At 45.6% G+C, this 23941-nt stretch overlaps 1 protein-coding gene across 1 annotated transcript in view; it reads right to left on the bottom strand.

Annotated features, from left to right (window-relative positions):
* Window positions 1–15695, bottom strand: part of Dpy19l3 (dpy-19 like C-mannosyltransferase 3) — a 44769-nt gene extending 29074 nt beyond the window's left edge. The window contains exons 1-3 of the mRNA XM_042668175.1: window positions 15635–15695; window positions 12756–12897; window positions 8821–8954 (exon numbers count right to left, since the gene is read on the bottom strand). Of these exons, the coding sequence (XP_042524109.1) occupies window positions 8821–8954; window positions 12756–12858 (237 nt within the window). The 5' untranslated portion in view covers window positions 12859–12897; window positions 15635–15695. The remainder of the gene's footprint in view (window positions 1–8820; window positions 8955–12755; window positions 12898–15634) is intronic.
* Between the last annotated feature and the right edge of the window lie 8246 nt (window positions 15696–23941).

Raw genomic sequence — 23941 nt, 5'->3', positions numbered from 1 at the left:
GACATGAGCTACTGGCGCCTGGCTGTTTTTTTCTATTATAAGTCATGATTTAAAATGGAGATAACTAATAATTAGCTCCAGTTATATTGACAGTTCAAATTTAATGTTCTGCTATTTCACGCAAGTTAAAACTAAACTGGGCTGGGTGCTAGTGACTCATACCTGTCATACTAGCTGCTCAGGAGGCTGAGATCTGAAGGATTCCTTTTCAAAGCCAGCACAGGCAGAAAGGTCTGTGTGACTCTTACCTCCAATTAACCAGCAAAAAGCTGGAAGTGGAGCTATGGCTCAAGTGGCAGAGTGCCAGCCTGGAGTAAAAAGTGAAAAAGCCAAATGAGAGCAAGAAGCCTTGAGTTCAAACCCCAGTACACACACACACACACACACACACACACACACACACACACACACACACACACACACTACACATATTAACTACTGCCTCCAATGGAAAAAATCCTAACGCTAAATCTTCAAGACTTACTGGAAAGCCAACTTGGTTAGGAACATCTATGGACTCTGGTTCCTATATGATTCCAAAAATAATGTAGTCTTACAAAGATGAGAGAAAGAATTGCTCCGAGTTCTAAAAGCAGAAAGGTTTTGTGTCCTCGTCCTCCATTTGATATATCCAGAACAGTAAAAAACAGAGGGGGATCTAATTAGTAAAAAATGCATTCAAACATGATTAATTGGTGATTGTGGCACCAGCTGCAGAGAACCAAATGCTAAACTTTATTAGACAGACACTTGCAAGTGTCACATCTGCCTCATGCGAAGACAACATCTGCTTTCCACAAACACTGTTCCAGTTTTAAGGCAATTTATCCCTTGCCTGGTGGATCATGCCCATAGAAATGTACATCAATAGAAGTCACCCTCGACAGAATGCAAAACGAACAACTACGCCACATTTTAATTTTCATGGGTTCCCAGGCTTATTGAGAGAGCAGAAAATGTCTCAGCAGATAATGACAGAAGTGGATAGACAAAAGAACCATATATTTTTTTAAGAACTGTACAGTGGAACCACTGAAGCAGTAAGTAGCTTATACAGCAATTTAAGTACTAAAAGAAGGCTGCAAGGAAAAATAATGGCTATTCACAGCAAACTACTTGCATCTCACACAGGCTATAAAGCAAGTTGCTGGCAATGCACAAAAGGTTAACAAGCTCTTTTAGACAAATGGCACTAGATTTGGAAACATCAAATTATTTTTTTTAACATTTTACTTATTTATTTTTGTGCTGGTACTGGGGCTTGAACTCAGGGCTTGGGAACTGCTGCTGTCCCTTTTCCTTTTCTGCTCAAGTTTGGTGGTCTATTACTACTCGAGCCACAGCTCCACTTCTGGCTTTTTGGTGGTTCATTGGAGAGAAAAGTCTCATGGGCTTTCCTGTCTGGGCTGGCTTCGAACCATTATCCTCAGATTTCATCCTCCTGAGTAGCTAGGATGACAGGTATGAGCCATCAGCACCTGACTCAAATCAGTTTTTTAAAAAAAATTATATATATATATATATATATATATATATATATATGTTTATTTATAAAATCCCTCCCTCCTACTCTCCCCCAACCCAATAATTAGGTGGCTGGTATGAAGGAAACCAAATGGACAATTAACTTTATGAATGTTATCTGTTTCTGAATTAGGTTCACAAATCATCTTGTGAAGAATCGGGGGCTCATGATAAGACAGCTGCTCTTAAAAGTTCTGTGCTGAAAAATCATGCCCTCAGCAAACATATTTATGGCGCATACATGGTTCATTGTCTGGTTAAATTCACGTCCATCTGTTAGAATGGAGGGATTCTTGCCCTAGAGTTGATTAGAGCTGTGACACGTGAGAGCTGCCAAGCCGTGCCGATGAATGGGTTAGATGCTGGCTCTGGTGACGGGACCTCCTCTGAGCCTCCCGAGAAGCAGTTGTCTGTGTGCTACCTGTGCAGTCGCTGTTGCTATACTTCTGGACACATTAACCTTATTGATTCCAGATAGACCTAGCTTTGCGCGAGGATGTAATATTTTGCAGTAAAAATTTGCAGCAACCAACCATTCAGTATGAGGGCGACAGTGCCAAATGTTAGGGAAAAAAGACTAGGAAAAAAAAAAAAAGCTATGGGAAGGAATTACCTTCCTTTATCATTTTATTTCAACATTTGTTTGCCGGAGAAACAAAAATGTGTTAGGATCCCAAGGAGTTTATGTGATGTCTGAATAAGAAAGAACAATGCATGGGAAACAAAGGAAAATGACAGAGCAAGGGAACATCCATGCCAGAGGTAGAGAATAAATCAATCTTTGCTTTAGCTGGTAATGTAGCTCCCCAACTCCATTCCATGCTTTTCTTCCATTTGTCTTCCTCATTCATTAATCCATCCCTCCCTTTATCTAAGTATGCATCTATATTTATCATTCTATCAAACATCTATTCTACCCATCTTTTCTTTCCATCCATCCATCCTTTCTCTTTCCTTCCATCCATTCATCCATCAATCTATATCCACCATTCTAACCATCCATCCATTCATCTTTCTTTCCATTTATCCATCTATCTATCCTTCAACCTTTCTCCCTCCCTCCCATCCATTTATGTCATCCATATAACCATCCATCCATCCATCCTCTCCTTTCACTCATCCATCTATTGATTAAATACCTATTGAAGCCAGGAGCCAGTGGCTCTCACTTGTAATCTTTGTTTGTTTGTTTGTTTTTTTGGGTCCGGTCATGGGGCCTGAACTCTGGGCCTGGGCGCTATCCCTCAGCTCTTCAACTCAAGGCTAGCGCTCTACCACTTGAGCCACAGCACCACTTCCGGCCTTTTGCTTTTTGCTTATGTGGTGCTGAGGAATTGAACCCAGGGCTTCTGGCATGCAAGGCATGCACTCTACCACTGAGCCACCTTCCCAGCCCCTCTCACTTGTAATCTTAGCCACTCAGGAGGCTGAGGTCTGAGGATCACAGTTCAAAGCCAGCCCTGGCAGAAAAGACTGTGAGACTCTTATCTCCAATTAACCACCAGAAAAACCAGAAATGGCACTGTGTCTGAAGTGGTAGAACTGAAGAGGTCAGCGACATCACCCAGGCCCAGAGTTCAAGCCCCACAACTGACAAAAATAAATAAATAAGCCGGGCACTGGTGGCTCACGCCTGTAATCCTAGCTACTCAGGAGGCTGAGATCTGAGGATCACGGTTCAAAGCCTGCCCTGGCCGGGCAGGAAAGTCCGTGAGACTCTCATCTCCAATAAACCACTAGAAAACTGGAAGTGGCGCTGTGACTCAAGCGGTAGAGAGTTCGCGTTGAGCTGAAGAGCGCAGGGACAGTGCCCAAGCCCAGAGTTCAAACCCCACGACTGACCCCCCCCCCCCAAAAAAAAAAATAGCTATGGATGACTATCATGTGGTCAACATTTTTCTGCTGGGAGATTCAGAAGCCAAGACAAAAATCTCTGCGCCTAGCTTCAGTCACCCTGAACAGTGAGGGCAGTCAGCCTGAGTTGGGGGACAGAAAGGGTAGTCAGTAAGGTCAGAAGGAGGTGAGGAAGGGGAAGGGAGAAGACAGGGAAGAAGTGTGCAATCACATCACCTGGTAGGTGACAAGCTCTGGACTTGGACTTGATATGTACAAGTTTCCAGAGTACCTGGGATCATAGGCACGAGCCACCAGCACCCAGCATGAGGTAGAGAGATGACGATTACATTTTCTACCCAGCTGGGGCAAGAAAGTCAGATGAGACCCTTATCTCCAATTAATCACCAAAAGATGGAAGTGAAGGGGTGGCTCAAATGGTAGAACACTAGCCTTGAGCGAAAAGCTAAGGAGGTAGTGACTAGACCTCCAGTTCAAGCCCTAGTTCTAACAAAAAAAAAGGAAAGAAAAGAAAATTAACAATGGACTTAGGCAAAAGGTAGGATAGTGGACACAGGCCAGTGCAGCGTGGAAGCCTGAACAGTGAATACAAAGCCAGATCAGAGGGGTGAGGATGAGGGCAGGTCTGTAGAGGGTATAGGGAATGGCATGTTACACCTGTAGCCAGGACAGCTGGGAGCCAGCAGCTGAACAATTTCCAGGCATACTGGCGCTCTGTCTCTGAATTTCCATTTGACAAATACTAAAATACAATGTTTTCCTTTCTTGTGCATCTAATGTTATATCCTGCAATTGACTGAACTTTATTGCTTGTAATAGTTTTCCAGATGATTCTTCTGGGGGCTCCTGATATATAATCACATAATCTGCAAAGAAATCATTTTACTTCTTCCTCTCCAATGTGTGCACTTTTTACTTTTTCCCACGTGTTGCTGGTACATCCTTGGCAGTGTTAAATAAACAACTCTAGGAACAACCCAAGCTCTGGGTTGGGGCTGAGCACCCAGGGTTCCTATGTGAATTAAAAACATCCTCTTAGTGACTCTAATATCAGCCCAGGAGATGAAGAATTTGTCATGATCCCTGAAAATCCTACTGGAGCTCCTTATTTTCCTATAGAGTTTGGTCTAAGCATTTGGTCTGAGGGGCGTGTGTGTGTGTGAGTGCACGCGCATGCACGCACGCACGCGCGCACACACACACGTGCCCAAATGCCAGTACTGGGGCTTTTTGCTCAAGGATAGTGCGCTACCATTTGAGCCAGCCATAGGTCCACTTGCAGCTTTTTGGTAGTTAATTGGACATACGAGTCTCACAGACTTTCCTGCCCAGGCTGGCTTTGTAAAGAAGGCCTCAGAGCTCAGCCTCCTGAGTAGCTAGGTTGACAGGCATCAGCCACTGTACCTGCCTGTCAGTATCTTTTATACTCTGTGACTGTTATTGGGCTGGTTACTCTTTAGATTACAGAACTCTCTCAACTTTCTCAGTGATACTCTCAACTTTCTCAGTGACACACAATGGGGCTGAAGGTGTGGGGCTGTGGTGCAACAAAGCTTACTAGCATTTTGCAGACTCTGGGCTGAAACAAGAGGGGGGGGGTGGGATGGAAGGAAAGAAGAAAAGAAGGGAAAGATAGCATCTGACTATCTTCATTTTCCTTAATTGCTTGGAGGCAATTCCAAGAGAGGGAGGGAGTGACATGTTTACATTGTCACTTTAAAGTGAGAAGTAAACATCAGTTAAGAGCTTCACAACACAATTAGAAACCACCTAACTCAGCCAGGCTGGGATAGGCACTGGTGGCTCACATCTATAATCTCAGCTACTCAGGGGGCTGAGATCAGATCTAAGTTTGCAGCTAGCCCAGGCAGGGAAGTCTGAAAAACTCTATGAAAATAATAAAATAAAAGGCTGGAGATGTGCCTCGAGTAGAAGCGTACCTGCCTGGCAAACATGAGGCCCTCAGTGCAAACCTGAGTACCACTAAGTATTAAATAAACAGCTGGGCACCGGTGGCAGATATCTGAGGATGGGAGGCTGAGATCCGAGGATCATAATTTGAAGCCAGCCCAAGGAAGGAAAATCCACGACACTCTTACCTGCAATGATCATTAAAAAAAAAAGGAAGTGGAGCTGTGGCTCAAAAGATAGAGCACCAGTCTTGAGGAAAAAAAAAAAAAAAAAGAGTTAAGGGGACAGTGCCCAGACTCTCCCTTAGGACACAAGGAATTTGGCTGGCCTTCGTCCCTGGGTCCCCGGAGATAACCTCTAAGCCTCACATATGGCTGTCCTGGGTAGGAGCTTGGTACTGTTTGAAAAAAGGGGGGAAACTCAAGGAGGCCCTGCTGCTTTGCTGTTGCTTCTAGGGGGTGGGTGGTAGCCAGGATGAACCTGCTGGGGCATGTGGTCGTTCTTCAGCTTCTCAGATGGTATAGGAGGCCCAGACAGAAACTGGCCTAGGTTCTCTTGCTCCTCTCCTTCAAGGCACTTCTGAAACAATCTCGCCTACGCACCTACAAGCTGGTAATAGGAAAATGCCCATTTCTGACACAGATGCAATTTCTGCCTTTGGAGCTGTCAACCCAAGCTTCTGTTACTCCCTGTCACTGCTTTGGAAGTGCCTCCCTGCAGAGCTGAACCTGAACTCATCAATTTCTGCCTTGCATTCAGTATAATAAAGGAATCTAACCAGGAACTGCAGCTCAGGCCTGTCGCTGCTAATCCCAAGCAGTCAGGAAGCAGAGATAGCAGGAGAGTTATTACCTCAGGCCACATAGGGATATGCAGTCTTATGAAAACAAAACAAACAGGCCAGGCACTGGTGGCTCATGCCTGTAACCCTAGCTACTCAGGAGGTGGAGAGCTACGAATCATGGTTCAAAGTCAGCCTGGGCAAAAAAAAAAAAAAAAAAATCCATGAGACCCCAATTAAGCACCAAAAATGCTGGAAGTGGAACTGTGGCTCAAGTGGTAGAGTGCTATCCTTGAGCAAAATAGCTCAGGGCAAGTACCTGGGTCCTGAGCTCAAGCCCCAGGAGTGGCACCAAAAAAACCCCCAAGAACCTGGCTGTCCTAACTTTCTGGGGCTCAGGTGGTGACCTTACTATTCTTTGTCCTAGGCTCCTGGTAGGGATGGTAGCTTTCAAATACTCAGGATTTCTGAACAGTAAGAGCCATCATTGCTGGACTGATGGCTCACTCTTGTAATCCTAGCTACTCAGGAGGCTGAGATCTGAGGATCACTGTTCAAGCCAGCCTTGGGCAAACAATGGGCAAACAAATCTGAGAGACTTTTATCACCAATTAACTAGCCAAAACCTCCCTAAAAGTGGAGATATAGCTCAAGTGGTAGAGTGCTAGCCTTGAGTAAGAGTATGAGGCTCTGAGTTCAAGCCTCAGAAATGGCACTAAGGAAAAAAAAAAAAGAGAGACATTTATAGATGAGCTGTGCAGATCACACCTGACAGTTCCTGTAGCAGGGTGACTCAGACTGAGCCTCTACTTTATGCTAAAGAGATGACTCAGGATGGAGGCTGGCCATGTCATTGACTAGAAGGCAGAACTTCGAGCCCTTAAGTAATCAGCCCAACTTTTCTGGTTTCCAACTTGTGGCGATGATTCAACCCATCATGCCTGTGTATTGAAGCACTGGCAACACTGGAAACAGAAGCTCGGGTCAGCTGCCCTGTATGCCATCCTCCCCATGCTGCATAGACCCATATGACCACAGTGAAAGTGAGGCAGGCAGATAGGTAGAGCCAGATGCCAACGGCTCATGCCTGTAATCCTAGCTACTCAAGAAGTTGAGATCTGAGGACTGAGGTTGGAAGCCAACCAGAGAGGAATATCCATGAGATTCTTCTCTGCATTAATCAGCACAAAGTCGGAAGTGGAGGTATGCTTCAAGGGACAGACTGCCAGCCTTGACTAAAACAAAACTAAAGGAGGGGCTGGGAAGGTGGCTCAGTGATAGAGCGCTTGCCTTGCATGCATGAGGCCCTGGGTTCGATTCCTCAGTACCACATAAGCAAAAAGAAAAAAGCCGGAAGTGGCGCTGTGGCTCAAGTGGTAGAGCGCTAGCCTTGAGCTGAAGAGCTGAGGGACAGAGCCCAGGCCCAGAGTTCAGGCCCATGACTGAACCTCCCCCACCCTAAAAAAAAAAAACTAAAGGAAAGTGCCCAGGCCCTAGGTTCAAGCCCCAATACCAGTACGAAATAAATATGTAAATAAATAGATAAATCAATAAATAAAAATGAAGAGTAATAGACCTCCTTGAAAAATCCAGTGAAAATTTTTTATAATTCCTTTCTCAAAAGAAAGCACAGCTTCTGCATATCCCCAAATATTTGCAAACACTATTAGGAAAATATGGACATGCAGAACTCCATCTTAGAGGTGGAGAAAGACTCCATGTTTTAGAGCAGTGGTGTTTGATTTTTGTTTTCCTTATTACAATTAAAAAAAAATTATTTTCAGTCAGTCCATGACGCTTACACCTGTAATCCTAGCCACTCAGAGGGCTGAGATCTGAAGATCATAGTTCAAAGCCAGCCTGGGCAGGAAAGTTTATAAGACTCTTACCTCCAATGAACCACCAAAGAACCAGAAATGGAGCTGTGGCTCAAATAGCAGAGCACCAGCCTTGAACGGAAAAGCTCAAGGTCAGTGCCTAAGCCCTGAGTTCAAATCCCAGTATTGGAACATACTACACAAAAACAATTACTCAATCTACTAGATGAATTTCACAATTCATTGTTGGAAAGACACCAGCAGTTCAGACTAACTGCAATATAACTAAAGTTAATAAAAAAAGAAACCTGGCTTGTTTATAAGAATTATATTATTTAAACAGAATGAACGCAAATACCTTTTTTTTGTTTTTTTCTTTTTGCTTATGTGGTGCTGAGGAATCGAACCCAGGGCCTCAGGCATGCAAGGCAAGCGCTCTACCACTGAGCCACCTTCCCAGCCCACGAAAATACCTTTTTATTCTAGAATCAAAGCTTTTAAGAGATTAATGATGGGCACTGGTGGCTCATGCACATAATCCTAGCTACTCAGGAAGCTGAGATGTGAGGATCATGGTTCAAAGTCAGCCTAGGCAGAAAAGTCCCTATGAGCCTCTCATCTCCAATTAATATCCACAAGTACAGCTGTGGCTCAAAGTGGTAGAGTACTAGCCTTGAGCAAAACAGCTCAATGACAGCACCTAAATCCCAAGTTCAAGCCCCATGACCAACAACAACAACAAAAAGAGATCTATTTTTTTCAATGCTGGGGTTGATCTCAGGGCCTCATGCTTACTAGGCTGATACTCATCGTGTTTGAGCCACATATCCAGCTCCAGGCTGAATTCTTTAATAGCAAAAACAGTGTCTTGGCCATTCATGAAAAACTACTAGAGACAGGGATGAGAAAACAATGGTCACAGAAACCCCATACCTTAATATTAGAAAACCACAAGTCATTCTCATGTAAGGTTGCAAGGTAGATCGATGTAAGAAGTCCAATACACAGGGCAATGGTGCCACCGATCGTAAAGGACAGAATCTTCCAGAATTTTCTATTGGTACAACCTTTTGGAAAAAGGACACAGAAAAATTAATAACCAAGTAAGTGATTTAGAATAGTGCTAATATAGACTCAAATAAGCCGAAGCCCCAGATGCCTGTCATTTATGAAGCCTTCATTGGAAGAGGCTCCTTTTCTGTGGTTCCACAGATGGGGTTATAGTGTCTCCCCATCCCTCTCCTGTCATTCATTTCCAAAAGCAAAATGTAGCCGGGGGAGCTGGTGGCTCATGCCTATAATCCTGGATTAGGAATAGGGGGCTGAGATATGAGGATCAGCCTGGACAGAAAAGTCTGTGAGACTATTATTTTCAGTTAACCCCAAAAAGTCCATAGTTGAGGTATGGCTCAAGTGAGAGTACCAGCGTTGAGAGAAAAAAAAGCTAAAAGAGGGGGCTCTTAGTTCAAGCCCCCGTACTAGCACAAAACCCCAAAACACAGAGAAAATAATACATTGTAACTCAAAGGACATAAAAACTTACAGCACAGCCGGGCGCTGGTGGCTCACGCCTGTAATCCTAGCTACTCAGGAGGCTGAGATCTGAGGATCGCGGTTCAAAGCCAGCCCGGGCAGGAAAAACAGTGAGACTCCTATCTCCAATAAACCACCAGAAAACCGGAAGTGGCGCTATAGCTCAAGTGGTAGAGCGCTCGCCTTGAGCTGAAGAGCTGAGGGACAGCGCCCAGGCCCAGAGTTCAAGCCCCACGACCGACAAAAAAAAAAAAAAAACAAAAAAAAAACAAACTTATAGCACATATAAGAAAGCTCAAATATCTTTAAGTGTGAGATATTTCTGGATAATAAAAAATGATGAATATTTCAGTAAGAAACAGATTAAAGACATGAATAGACAACACACAAAAGAGGAAAAAAAAAGGCCAATAAATTTAACAGAAGAAAAAGATGCTCAAATTCATTCCAATTCACTAGGGTTGAAGAAATGCAAATCAAAAACAATTTGAGCTGTACTTTTAAAAAACCTTGGCCAATTCGATAGCTTAGAAGTGAGAACACTCTTGTCTAGAAAAGGGTATAAATAAACAGACATCTTCAAAAACTGATGCTGGAAGAATTGAATTGGTACTTCTCTGGAACCCAACACCACCCTGCACTGAGCCAACTGTTGGACCAGAAATTCCCTAAGAGGACAACTGAAGTTCTAAATAAGCACCGGATGACAAGGATGTTTACCACAGTTCTGCCAATATTAGCAGAAGGCTAATTTTTTTAGAGATGCCAGTCCTGAGGCTTGAACTCAGTGCCTGGGTGCTGTCCTTGAGCTTCTTTTGCTCAAAGCTAGCTCTCTATCACTTGAGCTATGGCTTCACTTCTGGCTTTTTTGGTGCTTAATTGGAGATGAGAGTTTCATGGACATTCCTGCCTGGGCTGGGTTTGAGTCCTCAGATCTCAACTTCCTCAGTAGTTAGGATTACAGGCATGAACAACAGTACCCAGCTTGAAATACATTTTTACTATTCAGCAACAAAGAATTAAATTATGCAGTTTTGTGTGTGTGCAGGTAATGAGGCTTAACTCAAGGTCTCACACTCTTGTTTAGCTTTTTCTGCTCAAGGCTGATATTACAGCTTGAGTTGCTATATCTCTACTTCTGTTCTCCCCCTTACACCCCCCCCCCCCACCCCCAGTTAACTGAGGTAAGTCTCACTTTGATTTGTCTGCTTTGGCTGGCTTTGAACCTTGATCCTCAGCTCTCAGCCTCCTGAGTAGATAGGAGCCCTGCCACACAATATGATATTATACAATCTTATAAAATGTATCCTGATTTTATGATACATAAAAATGTATCTGACTGATGATACATAAGAAAAGTAGGGCTTAGTGGTAGAGTGCTTGTCTTGCTTACATGGAGCCCTGGGTTCAATTCCTTAGTACCACATAAACAGAAAAAGCCAGAAGTGGCGTTGTTGCTTAAGTGGTAGAGTACTAGCCTTAGGCAAAAAGAAGCTCAGGGACAGTGCCCAAAGCCCTGAGCTCAAGCTCCAAGACTGGCAAAAAAGAAAAAAAAAAAGAAAAAAGAAAAGTAATAACTTTCAGAGCAGCACATGGGCTTCCATCTTTAAAAATACCTATGAATTCTTGGAGTTTACATATACCAAGAATGACTTTTTTTGTACGTGTGCTGATCTTTTTTGCTCAAGTCTGGCATTCTACCATACTACAGCTCTGGGGCTGGGAAGGTGGCTCAGTAGCAGAGCACTTGCCTTGCATGCATGAAGCCCTGGATTCGATTCCTCAACACCACATAAGCAAAAAAAGAAAAAAGCCGGAAGTGGCGCTGTGGCTCAAGTGGTAGAATGCTAGCCTTGAGCTGAAGAGCTGAGGGACAGTGCCCAGGCCGAGTTCAGGCCCCATGACCAGATCCCCCCCCCCCCCCCCCCCGAAAAAAAAAATAGCAAAGAGCTACAGCTCTACTTCTGGCTTTTTGGTGGTTAACTGGACATGAGTTTTATGAACTTCCCTGGCTTCAAATTGTGATCCTTAGATCTCAGCCTCTTGAGTAGTGAGGATTACAGGCATGAGCTACCAGTTCTGACCACCAAGAGTGACTTTTAAACAACAAGCAGTATCTGTGGTAGTCTTGAACAATCTGTGGGAGTTACTTATTTTCCTTCTTGCCTACTTTAGTTTTCAGAGGTTTTTGTATTTTTTTTGACATGAATAAATACTACTTTGGTAAAATGAAGCAAAGCTATGTTTTAATTTTAAAGAGTGAAACAAAAGAGTGTTTGAGCTGAGCGCTGGTAGTTTATGCTTGTCATCCTTGCTACAAAAAGAGGCTGGGAGCCAAGGATCACTAAGTCAGTCTGTGCAGAAAAGTCTGTAAAACTCCAGCTCTAGTTAAATGGCTAAAAGCTGGGCTGGAGGTATGGCTAAAGTGTTACATCTAAACAAGCAAGCCAAGCAATCACACAGCCCTGGGTTCAAATCCCAGAAATGTAAAAACAAAAACAAAAACGTTTGCATGAGGTCCTCAGAAGCACTGTCAAAAAGCATGTTGTTGGGTGCTGGTGGCTCACACCTAGCCACCATCTGAGAGGCTGAGATCTGAGGATCACAGTTTGAAGCCAGCGTGGGCAGGAAAGTCCCCGTGAGACTCTTATCTCAAATAAACTAAAAAAAAAAAAAGCCAGAAGTGGTACTGTGGCTCAAGTGGTAGAACACTAGTCTTGGGCAAAGGAAGCTCAGGGACAGGGCCCAAGACAAGTTCAAGCTCCTTGACCAAAACATAGACACACAAAAATGTTATTAAGCAGGGAAGTGGTTGTAGGGTAGTTGTAATCTTAGTTACTCAGGAGGCTGAGATCTGAGGATAGTGTTTCAAAGCCAGCTCAGGCAGGAAAGTCTGTGAGACTGTTTGCTCCAAAAAAACCAGAAGCAGAGGTGTGGCTCAAGTGGTATATCATCAACCTTTAGCAAAAAAGCTAAGGGAAACATGCAGGCCCTGAGTTCAAGCCCCAGTACTAGCACATTTTTTTTTCTTTTTAAAAGGTGATTTTTGGGGCTGGGAAGGTGGCTCAGTGGTAGAGCGCTTCCTTTGCATGCCTGAGGCCCTGGGTTCAATTCCTCAGCACCATATAAGCAAAAAGAAAAAAGCTGGAAGTGGTGCTGTGGCTCAAGTAGTAGAGTGCTAGTCTTGAGCTGAAGAGCTGAGGGACAGTGGCCAGGCCCAGAGTTCAGGCCTCACGACCTGGCACAAAAAAAAAAAACAAGGTGATTTTTTTTTTTTTTTTTTAAATGTAGAAATGAAGATGATTCAAAACACAGCTTTTGTTTATACTGCCTACCAGTTGGCAATTTGTTTTCCAACTTCCCATTTTCTTCTTGTGCTGGGAAACCCTCAGAAAGTTCAATGGTTTTTATCTCTTTCCTTTGCCGGAGGTACATCATGATATCAAAGACTTATATGCATTGTTCTTCTGACCACTCCTACAAAAGACATAGAAATGAAAGGTTATCTCCACGGCAGCATTCTCCCCACAACAAACCCTACTCATCTCTCCTTTTAATTTTTTTTATGTGAAAATACTGTACAGAGGGGATTACAGTTACAGGAGCAAGGTAATGAGTACATTTCTTATCAAGCATTGTTGTCTCCTCCTTTGTTTTTCCCCTACCATCTCTTCCCTCCCATCTCCACAACTATACTCCCTCTGCCCCCTCCCTCTCCCCCTCCCCCCCCCCACCCCCGCCTTTTAATTTTTAGTTTAATTTTTTTTTTTTGCCAGTCCTGGAGCTTGAACTCAGGGCCTGGGCATTGTCCCTAAGCATCTTTTGCTCAAGGCTAACACTCTGCCACTTGAGCCACAGTGCTACTTCCGGCTTTTTCTGTTTATTTGATACTGAGGAATAGAAACCCAGGGCTTCATGCATGCTAGGCAAGTATGTCTACCGCTCTACCCAGCCCTGTTTTTTAAATTTTTGTGCTCATACTGGGGCTATGAACTCAGGGCCTGGGCACTCTCATTTGGCTTCTTCACCCAAGCCTGCTACTCTGCCACTTGAGCCACACAGTTCCACTTGCAGCTTTTTGGTAGTTAGAGATAAAGTGTCACGAACTTTCCTGCCTGGGGTTGGCTTCAAACTGCAATCTTCAGATCTCAGTCTCCTGATTAGCTAAGGATGACAGGTGTGAGCCACCAGTATCAGCCTCACTTTTCTTTAAAATGTCATTTCTAGGGCTTGAACTCAGGGCCCCAAGCTCCCACCTGGTTCAAGGCTAGCATTCTACTACTTGAGCCACAGCTCCACTTCCAGCTTTTTACTGGCTAAGTGGAGATAAGAGTCTCATAGAGTTTCTTTCCCAGGCTGGCTCTGAACCACAATCCCCAGATTTCAGCCTCTTGAGCAGGTAGGATGACAGGAGTAAGCCATGGACACCTGCAGTAGGAGCACTTTTGCATCTCCTACAGATGTGGCCGCGTGGGACCTACATGGAAGCAACTGATTCAACAGTACAACAGTTATCTGGATTTTTGAAGCACAGAAACATTGTTTTGTTTCAGATATCTGAATTTTAACACCTGTATTGTTGAAAACAATTCTCCATGCAAACTTCAGGCCATCTAGGAAGATGGGTGGGTGAATAAGTGTGTATGTGTGTGTGTGTGCATGCACACACATGCCAATCAGGGCAGCTGCTAGCTCAGGGAGCAGCAGTGGTGAGTCATCATAGGGAGTAGAAGCTGAGTTTGGAAGCTGGGAGTGGGAGGCGGGGGTGTGGGGTGGCAATGAGTAAGCCGGTTCCAGTCCCTGGAACATCTTGCTTCACTCTGAATAATGAATAGCGTTTTACTAATTATTTATTACACCCGTAGCTAGCCAGGGTTGTGTTGATAGCTCATCAAGACCTACACTTCCAAGGTACCTAAAGATAAACAACTTATGCCAGACTCCACTGGTTCATGCCTGTCCAGCCTAGCTACTCAGAAGGCTGAGGTCTAAAGATCATGGTTCAAAGCCAACCCAAGCAGAAAAGTCTAGGAGACTCTTATCACCGATTAACACACACACACACACACACACACACACACACACACACACACACACACACACACACACAGAGCCAGAAGTGGAACTGTGGCTCAAATAGTAGTGCCAGCCTTGAATGAAAAAGCAAGCTCAGGGATAGCCCCCAAGCCTTGATTTGAATCAAGCCCAAGCACACATAGACACCCACACCACCTAATTTCTGCAGCCGTCTTCTTTTAAAGAGTGGAGTTTTCAATGCATACATGATAACGTTATTAAGACAGAAAGCCAGCAAACTGTAAACTGTGAATGCAGACTGCGCTAGTTGCACACCACTACAAAAAAAAAAAAAAAAAGTCGCTCCAGCAAATAAAACCGTGTGCAAAGGAAGCCGGGCGCCGGTGGCTCCCTCCTGTCATCCTAGTTCCTTAAGAGTCTGAGATCTGAAGATCGTGGTTCCATGGCAGCCCGGGCAGCAAAGTCCAAGAGACTCTTTACCTTCCATTAAACCAGCAAAAAAAACTAGAAGTGAAGATGTGGCTCAAATGGTAGATTGCTAGCCTGGGGCGGCGCAGGGACTCGCAGGGACAGCATCCGAGCCCTGAGTTCAAGCCCCAGGATCGACATTAACAACAAAAGTTTGCAAAGGGATCCTGAGAACAATTCTGTACTCACGCAGTGTTCAGCTTAGTTCTGAGCATCCCTAGGCAGGGCTGGGCAGAGCAACCGAGTTCCACACCCCTGAGCCCCCCCACCCCCCAATCTGGAGGACCCATCAGACACATCCCAAGGGAGAGGCTACCAGTCTAAGGGCTCGATCCAGTTCCGTGACAGCAAGAGGCTGGGGGTGTGGTGTCCCAGACTAGCTTCCTCCCCCCCCACCAGTGCAGCAAGCAAGCAGCTGACCACAGGTCGTTTTGCAAAGTTGCAACACTCCCGAGTTCCCGCCCAGCCGCCCCCCCCCAGGTCTCCCATCTCCCCGGACACTCGCGCGCTCGGCCCGTCCGTCCGTCCGCCGGTCCGTCTGTTTGTCCCCCTTCCACACGCACGGGGCGAGGCGGCCCTAAAACTCGCCAGGTGTGTGGTGTGTGTGTGTGTCGTGGTGCGCGAGCGTGCGGCCGCTCGCCCCCTCCCTGCCTCCGTGGGGGCCTCGCCCCCCACCCCTCCCGTTGGCTGCCCCGGCGCCGGCACTCACCCTCGGGTCCCGACACGCAAGTCCCGGACTTGCGGCCTCCGCGCCCCGCGGTCGCGCGCGCGCGCGATCACGAGAAGGGGGAAGGGGAAGAGGCCGCCGCCGCCGCCGAGCGGTTCGGGCGGGCGGGCGGGCGGGCGGCCAGGGGAGGGTCGCGCGGGAGGGGGGGCGTGGCCGCAAGACGGTCTTCCTCCGAAACGCCACGGGGCGGACCCGCGTCCGGGTCCCGCTCCCACGAAGCGCGGTGCAAAACCCGCGGTGGAATAGACGGGTGGGGGGCGTCGGCAGCTTAAGGTGGGCGCGCCGGGAGAGGCAGAGGCTGGGCCCGCGCGGCTGCATTCATAGGTCCCGAGAGCTGTCTATCAAGGGGAGGCCCCCGCCTTCGCTCGCGCTGCACCGCCCCGTCTCGTGCGGCGCCGGCCGGAAGGAAGCGGAGCACTTCCGCTTTCTGGCTCCGCCCCCCCGCGCCGTCTGCGGCTGTTGGCCGCTGGTGGTCGCGGCGGGACGTCAGCCCGGGGCTGCAGGCCGCTGCCAGCTCCGGGGCCCTCCCTCGGGTGCACTTTGGGTCGCCGGCGTGCCTGGAGGTGCCCTGCCTGCTGCTTGTGAGGAAGGCGGTCCCCGGTTATGTTTTACACTTGCTTTTGTGCGGGTCGCGGGGCTTGGAGCCCGGCGCTGCCCCTGAGCTTACTCACGTCAGCCTGCTGTCACTTAAGCTCTGGCTCCACTTCCGTTTCGGCGGTGGTTCGCTGTCTCAGGCTGGCTTCGAACCCATGATTCTCAGATCTCGGCCTCCTGAGTAACAGGCGCCTGGCTCCCCAAGCTTTCTGAGAGCTGGGTGGGCCTGGGGCTGTGGGGTGGGCAGTCAGGTCCTTTAAGAGCCTCCCTGGGGCGCCCCCTCCTCTCCCCCCCCCCGCAAGTGGTGAGGGTTTGAACCTACATGTGGCAGGCCAGTTAGGTCACTGAGTCACTTAGGACAAGTCCCAGTACCCAGTTGAGAAAGCTGGCTTACAGGGCCTGGCACCTTTCTTTCAGATCCCGCCCATCTATGGTCAGGAAATCATTTATTTATCCCTACTTCAAAGGCACCTACTAGCTGGGCGACAGTGGCTCACGTCTGTCAGCCGCTAGCTACTCAGGAGACAGATCTGAGGATCACAGTTGAAAGCCAGCCTAGGCAGGAAAGACTGTGAGACTGATTTCCAATCAACCACCAAGGTGCTGGAAGTGGAGCTGTGGCTCAAGTTGGTAGAGCACTAGTCTAGAGCAAAAGCAGCTCAGGGACAGCTCCCAGACCCTGAGTTCAAGCCCCACAACTGATACACATACCTGCTGTAGGTAGGATGTATTACTACTCTGTCTGCTCCACAGCCCCCCCCCGCCCCCCCCAAGAGTTCCCTCTAGTGTTCAGTCCTGGATTCAAATTCATCTTCAAATCCGATTTAGCTGATACATAGTATGCTTTGTATCTAGATGACTTTGTGTGTGTGTGCTGGTACTGGGGCATGAACTAAGCACCTGGGTGCTGTCCCTTAGCTATTTTGTTCAAGCCTGGCTCTCTACAGCAGGAGCTGCACCTCCATTACTGACTTTTTGGTGATTAATTGGAGATTAGTCTCCAATTAGATTTTCCTGCTTTGACCTTCAATCCTCAGATTTCAGTCTTGAGTTGTGACTCACTGTTGCAGAGCCCAGATGCGTTTTTTGTTTTTGTTTGCCAGTCCTGGGGCTTGAACTCAGGGCCTGGGCACTGTCCCTGAACTTCTTTTGCTCAAGGCTAGCACTCTACACTTGAGTGACAGCGCCACTTCTGGCTTTTTCTGTGTATGTGGTGCTGCGGTATCGAACCCAGGGCTTCATGCATGTAAGGCAAGCACTCTACCACTGAGCCACATTCCCAGCCCTAGATACATCTCTTAATCATACTGCAAATACAGTAGAGAAAAACTTACGTATCAGCACATACTTAAATGAGAATTAATTTTTGATAAAGAATGTTCTTCGGATTTCCACCTGTGAAAAGGCTGTCCATCCTTCTGAGCATTTCCTTCTCCTTTGTGTGTCCACAGCTATTCATAACAAGCACACCTTCTGTGCATATGAATGGCGCTATCTGCTGGTGGCTTTAATAAATGATGCCAGCTGCTTTTTTTTTTTCTCTTCCAGATGGTATTTGTAGGGTTCCATCCTGGCTGCTGGTATCTTCCTGGCTAGGGATATCAGAGCAGGGGCTATGTAATTGTTCCATATACAGTTCGTCATGGGGCTTCAACTCAGGGCCTAGGTGTTGTCCCTGAGCTTTTTTTGCTCAAGGCTAGCACTCTACCACTTTGAGCCATAGCTCTACGTCCGGTTATTAGGTGACTAACTGGAGATCAGAGCTTTATGACTTTCCTGTCCAGGCTGGCTTTGACTCTTATCTCCAATAAACCACCAGAAAACTGAAAGTTGCACTGTGGCCCAAGTGGCAGAGCACTTGCCTTGAGCTGAAGAGCTCAAGGACAGCACTCAGGCCCAGAGTTCAAGCCCCACAACTGACAAAAAACAACAACAACAACAAAAACCTTAACATAGAAAACATTTAAATAACTTCCTAAAATCATAACTCTAAAAAGATAGAAGTGGATTTGAATATAAAAGTTCTTACCAGTTTCAGGTATGGACTCTCTCAAAACAAAATTTTATTAAATTCTCTGTAGAAGACCAGCTACAATTAACAACTCAGAGTACTCTGAGCCAAGTGTTGGCTAGGATTACAAGGTGTGAGCTACTAGTGCCTGGCTATATTTGTAATCTTTCACATTAAGGTGCCCTGTATAAACATTTGCTAACTTAGTATACAAATCAATTCCTTCTTAAATGTTTCTCTTCCAGGGCTGGGAAGGTGGCTCAGTGGTAAAGCGCTTGCCTTGCATGCTTGAGGCCCTGGTTCGATTCCTCAGAACCACATAAGCAGAAAAAAGCCGGAAGTGGCCCTGTGGCTCAAGTGGTAGAGTGCTAGCCTTGAGCTGAAGAGCTGAGGGACAGTGCCCAGGCCCAGAGTTCAGGCCCCACAACTGGACCCCCCCCCCAACCAAAAACAAAAGAAAAAAGTTTCTCTTCTATTATTGGATGGGATTTTTTTTTCTCCTTAAGTAGGCTTACTTAGGAGCAGAGTAACCACTGCAAAACACTTACCCCAAGTAAATAAAATAGTACCCATCTGTCATGGCTTGTATTAGTATTCTGAAATGGCTTTCCAGGTGCCAGTGGCAACTGTAATCCTAGCTACACAGGAAGCTCAGATTTGAGGATTATGGTTCAAAGCCAGTCTCCGCAGACAAATCTGATAGGCTCTTATCTCCAATTATCTATCAAAAAGCCAAAAGTGGAGCTTTGTCCTTAGTGATAGAGCATTAGCCTTGAGCACAAAAGCTCAGGGATAGTGTATAGGCTCTAAGTTTAAACTCCAGGACTGGCACACAACCCTCCTCTCACTCTCCCCTACACCCCAAAATCTAGGAGCCAGCCTTGATTCTTTTCCTTTCCTGTCATCTTATGTATCTTTAAAAACCCATTGGATTTACCTCCTAATTATCTCAGAATGTGTCCATGTTTTTCCCCTCTATTGCCTCCAGCTAATATACATTATTTTTATTTTTGGGAGAAGGTCCTGTTACTGGGGTTTGCACTAATTCAGGGTGTTGCGCTCTTGCTTAGCTCTTTTGTTCAAGGCTGGCACTCTACCACTTGAGCCAAGCTCCACTTCTGGCTGTATTTTTTTTTTTTGGGGGGGGGGGGTCCGGTCATGGGGCCTAAACTCTGGGCCTGGGCGCTGTCCCTCAGCTCTTCAGCTCAAGGCTAGCGCTCTACCATTTGAGCCACAGCGCCACTTCCGGCTTTTTTCTTTTTGCTTATGTGGTGCTGAGGAATCGAACCCAGGGCCTCAGGCACGCAAGGCAAGCGCTCTACCACTGAGCCACCTTCCCAACCCCCCTTCTGGCTTTTTGCTGGTTGATTGAAAATTAAGAGTCTCATGGATTTTCCTGCCCATGCTAGCTTTGAACCTCAATCCTCAGATCTGAGTAGCTAGGATTACAGTTGTGAAGTACTGGCAACCAGCTCTGTTTATTGTTCCAAGGAATTAAAAAGTTTGAGGGGGTATTTTTGCTATATGGTGATAAATAACTCATAACCTGTTATGGTTGCCATAATTTATTCCCAGTTAATTGGACATTTAGGTTGTTTTTGGTTTAATGCTATAAGCTATTCACTATGCTGAAAGCACTTCCTTATACATATGTAGTTCTTCAGGAAATGTTTCTAGAAATAGAATTGCTAGATCTCATAGTCTAAATTATAATAAATATTGGCAGACTCCCTTCCAAAAAGTTAACTTTATTTTTTATTACCAATAATTACCGTGCTTATTTCTCTGTGCCCTTGCCAACACTGGGTTACTTTAATCTTTGCCAGTTCTGGATAGCAAGTAATATAGCATTATTTATTATTTTTTTCTTTCTCTTTTTTGTGCCAGTACTAGGGTTTGAACTCTGGGCCTGGGTGCTGTCCTTTAGCTTTTTCGCTCAGGGACAGCGCTCTACCACTTGAGCTGCAGCTCCACTTCTGGCTTTTTGGTGGTTCACTGGACATGAGTCTCATGGACTTCCTGTCCAGTCTGATCTTTAGATCTCAGCCTCTGAGTAGCTATGATTACAGGAATGAGCTACTTGGGTCTGGCTTTTTTTTTAAAGCTAGGTTCTTGCTGTGTAGCCCCTGGACTGTTCTGGAGCTCTTGCCTCATTTTCCTGAGTGCTGGGATTGCTGTCCATTCTTTTCATGCTCAGCTGAAGTGTTCTACTAAGCTTTTTGAAACAGTTACACATGCTTTTACTTACTGTGGAATTTTAATAGTAATAGAATGCCTTTTGATATTTGGTAGAGCAGTGGGTACATATTTCATTATACTTCTTTAAAACCCAGTAAAAAGTAATTTTGTATATTTATTTGTTCATTTCAAAAATTCATAGACATTTGTTAGACTAGTGCAAAATTTATAGAAGGTTGGGGAGAAATGAGTTCTTTGCAATATTGTTACAGAACTATGAAGCCCCATCTTTTTCTAACAACACTTTCACTCAGTTCATTATTTCTGTACTAGTACACCAGGGTTGATTTTTCCAAGTGTCTTAAAAAGTCATTGTTTAGCTTGGTTCAGTAGCTCATTCTTGTAATCCTAGCTACTCAGGGATGCAGAGATCTGAGGATCAAGGTTCGATACCAGCCCAAGCAAGGAAGTCTGAGAGACTCTTATCTCCAGTTAACCAACAAAGGCAGACGTAAATCAGAGACCGAGTGTCTGGTGGCTCACACCTGTAATCCTAACTACTCAAGAGACAGAGATCTGAGGATCATGCTCAAAGGCAGCCAGGGCAGGAAAGTCTGTGAAAGCCTTATCTCCAATTAACCACCAGAGAACTGGAAGTGAAGCTGTGGCTCAAAGTGATGAGTGCCTGCCTGGAGCAAAAAGAGCTCAGGGACAGTGCTCCGGCTGAGTTCAAGCTCCACGGGGGGGGGGGGGGGGGGGGGGGGGGGGGGGGGGTGTTTGGGGGGAAGCCAGAAATGGAGCTTTGACTCACATGGGAGCACCAGTCTTGAGGGAAAAATCCAAATAAGAGCATTAAGGCCCTGAATTCAAGCCCCAGTCCCAGCACAAAAATAAAAGGGCACTTTCAAGTTATCTTTAGTATGTTGTCATTGATCTTGTTTCCTTTGATCAATGTAGAGTTAAACCAGATTTGAAGTGATTCAGAACAGGGAAACAAGAGCAAGTTAGCCTAGCTTTGTCTCTGTCTAAGGATTAGTTTCGCAAAGTTAAAAGTTAAGCAAAATCTTTCAAGTGATCCGTTTTGTTTAATCTTCCTTAACACCTGCTCTTCTTACTTTACTTGCTGGTGATTTTTTCATCTCCATGGTTACCACCTACACTTTTTTTTCCCCTCTCCATTTTCTGCGGGCTAGAATAACTGTTGTGTATTTTTGAATGAGGACATGAATAGTCAAGATATTCAACTAAAAGCAGGCGATGATGCTTTATCACAAAAGCTTTTTTTTTTTTTGGCCAAATGTGAGCCATTTCATTCCCAAGAATCAGCAGCTCTGGCTGGTCCTTCCTGCTAATTTCCTTGGCTGGGTATAATGTCACTCCCTACACAGCAGGTGTACACACAGGTGTATACACAGATGTCTGAAAAATCCCACAGGCAGATCCTCCCTAGTTAATAGGTGCCAAGACAGACCTTCAGATTCGGGCTATATACATATACATACATACATATATTTTTTGGGGGGAGGGGGGTTCTGTGGGAAGGACTTTTAGCCAGAAATGCAAGCGTTTCTAACACTCTTGACTTCAAGCGTTTTGTATGTGTCCCAATAGTGGGTCTTGAACTCAGGGCCTGTTGTTCTTCCTTGGCTTTTTCCACTCAAGGCAAGTGCTCCAACACTGGAACCACAGCTCCACTTCTGGCTTTTTGGTGGTTCATTGGAGAGAAAAGTCTCACAGACTTTCTTAGATCTCAGCCTCCTGAGTAGCTAGGATCACAGGTGTGAGCCACAGTGCCTGGGTCAGGCATGGAGCTTTTAACCTAGGTAGTAGTGTGGTTCTCTGTGTGGAATTTAAATGTTGCCCTCACATTTCCTTACTCAGGGAAAGCGACCTTGTAACCCCTGACTTCCCACCATTGTTTATTTCACATAATCATTGGCTGTAGAGGAACAGAAATAAATACAGCTTACAATTTCAGTCACATTCAGCTGTACTTTTCTCCTAAGCCTGAAATAGCATTTTCTAACACCTTTTGTAGTTGGAGACATTTAATTTAAACAGGAACTGCAGATACAAAGAGTAAGATGTGGATTGATGTGCCTATTTCTGTGAAATGCAGCCACACTATTTCTGAAGTATGGGTACTAAAATTAATACATTGACAAGTAGAAAAAAAAAACAAGAGCGGCTGGGAAGTTGGCTCAGTGGTAGAGTGCTTGCCTTGCATGCCTAAGGCCCTGGGTTCAATTCCTCAGCACCACATAAGCAAAAAGAATAAAAGCCGGAAGTGGTGCTGTGGTTCAAGTGGTAGAGCACTAGCCTTGAGCTGAAGAGCTGAGGGCCAGCGCCCAGGCCCAGAGTTCAGGCCCCACGACCGGACCCCAAAAAAACAAAACAAAACAAAAAAAACAAGAGGGCTGGGAAGATGGCTTAGTGGTAGAGTGCTTGCCTCGCATGCATGAGGCCCTGGGTTCGATTCTTCAGCACCACATAAGCAGAAAAAGCTGGAAGTGGTGCTGTGGCTCAAGTGGTAGAGCGCTAGCCTTGAGCTGAAGAGCTGAGGGATAGGGCCTAGGCCCAGAGTTCAGGCCCCATAACCAAAAAAAAAAAAAAGAAATGGAAGATGTGTACTATATTCATAAGGCTTTAAATTTAAATAAAGCCAATGGACTGTGGGGTACTACTATAATCCTAACTATGTAGGAGGCTAAGATCTGGAGGAGCACACTTCAAAGCTAGCTTAGCTTCCGTCTCCAAAATAACCAGCGAAAATCTGAGGCATGGTTCAAGTGGAAGAGCACCAGCTGTGAGCAAGCAAACAGGCAAGCAAGCACACCAAGTATGAGACAAGAGTTCAAGCTCCAGTACTAGCAAAATAAGAATATATAGGGTCAGATATATTCTCCAGTTATACTTGATTGATCTGGACAAGGAGTAGACTCTGGTGTACCACTCTAGTCCACAGCCAACTTTAACCTCCTCTCCAACTGTGAATTTGTGTTTTGGTTTTTGGGTGCTTGTCATAGGGCTTGTCGGGGTCTGGCACTGTTCCCTGAGCTTTTGGGCTCAAGGATAGCACTCTACCACTTGAGTCATAGCTCCACTTTCAGCTTTTTGGTGCTTAATTGGAAATAACTCTTACAGACTTTCTTACGTGGTCTGGCTTCTCAAACTGTAATCTACAAGATCTCAGCCTCCTGAGCTGCTAGGATGACAGACATGAGCTATTGGCGCCTGGCTCCAAATATCATTTTAACATATAATCAGTGTAAAAACTGAGAGTTAAGTTTTTTTGGTACTCAAGTATCTGCAACTGTCATGCATATTACACTTAGGATATGATATATTAGTGGTATTTCCACTGCTTGACAGTTGCTTGTGACCATGCCTACTAGATCAGAGCAAACACCCTTCACTTGCTGGGATTCCTAAAGCTAACTTGGGAATTCAGTGACACAAGACTGGGATTTGGAGGGATGTGGGCTGAGAATGTAGCTTAGTGGTAG

The sequence above is a fragment of the Dipodomys spectabilis genome, unplaced genomic scaffold (genome assembly GCF_019054845.1).
Source record: "Dipodomys spectabilis isolate Male_0828 unplaced genomic scaffold, ASM1905484v1 ptg000422l, whole genome shotgun sequence".
Taxonomy (NCBI): domain Eukaryota; kingdom Metazoa; phylum Chordata; class Mammalia; order Rodentia; family Heteromyidae; genus Dipodomys; species Dipodomys spectabilis.
The sequence above is the reverse complement of the archived record's forward strand: the minus strand, read 5'-3'. Positions and strand labels throughout refer to the sequence as shown.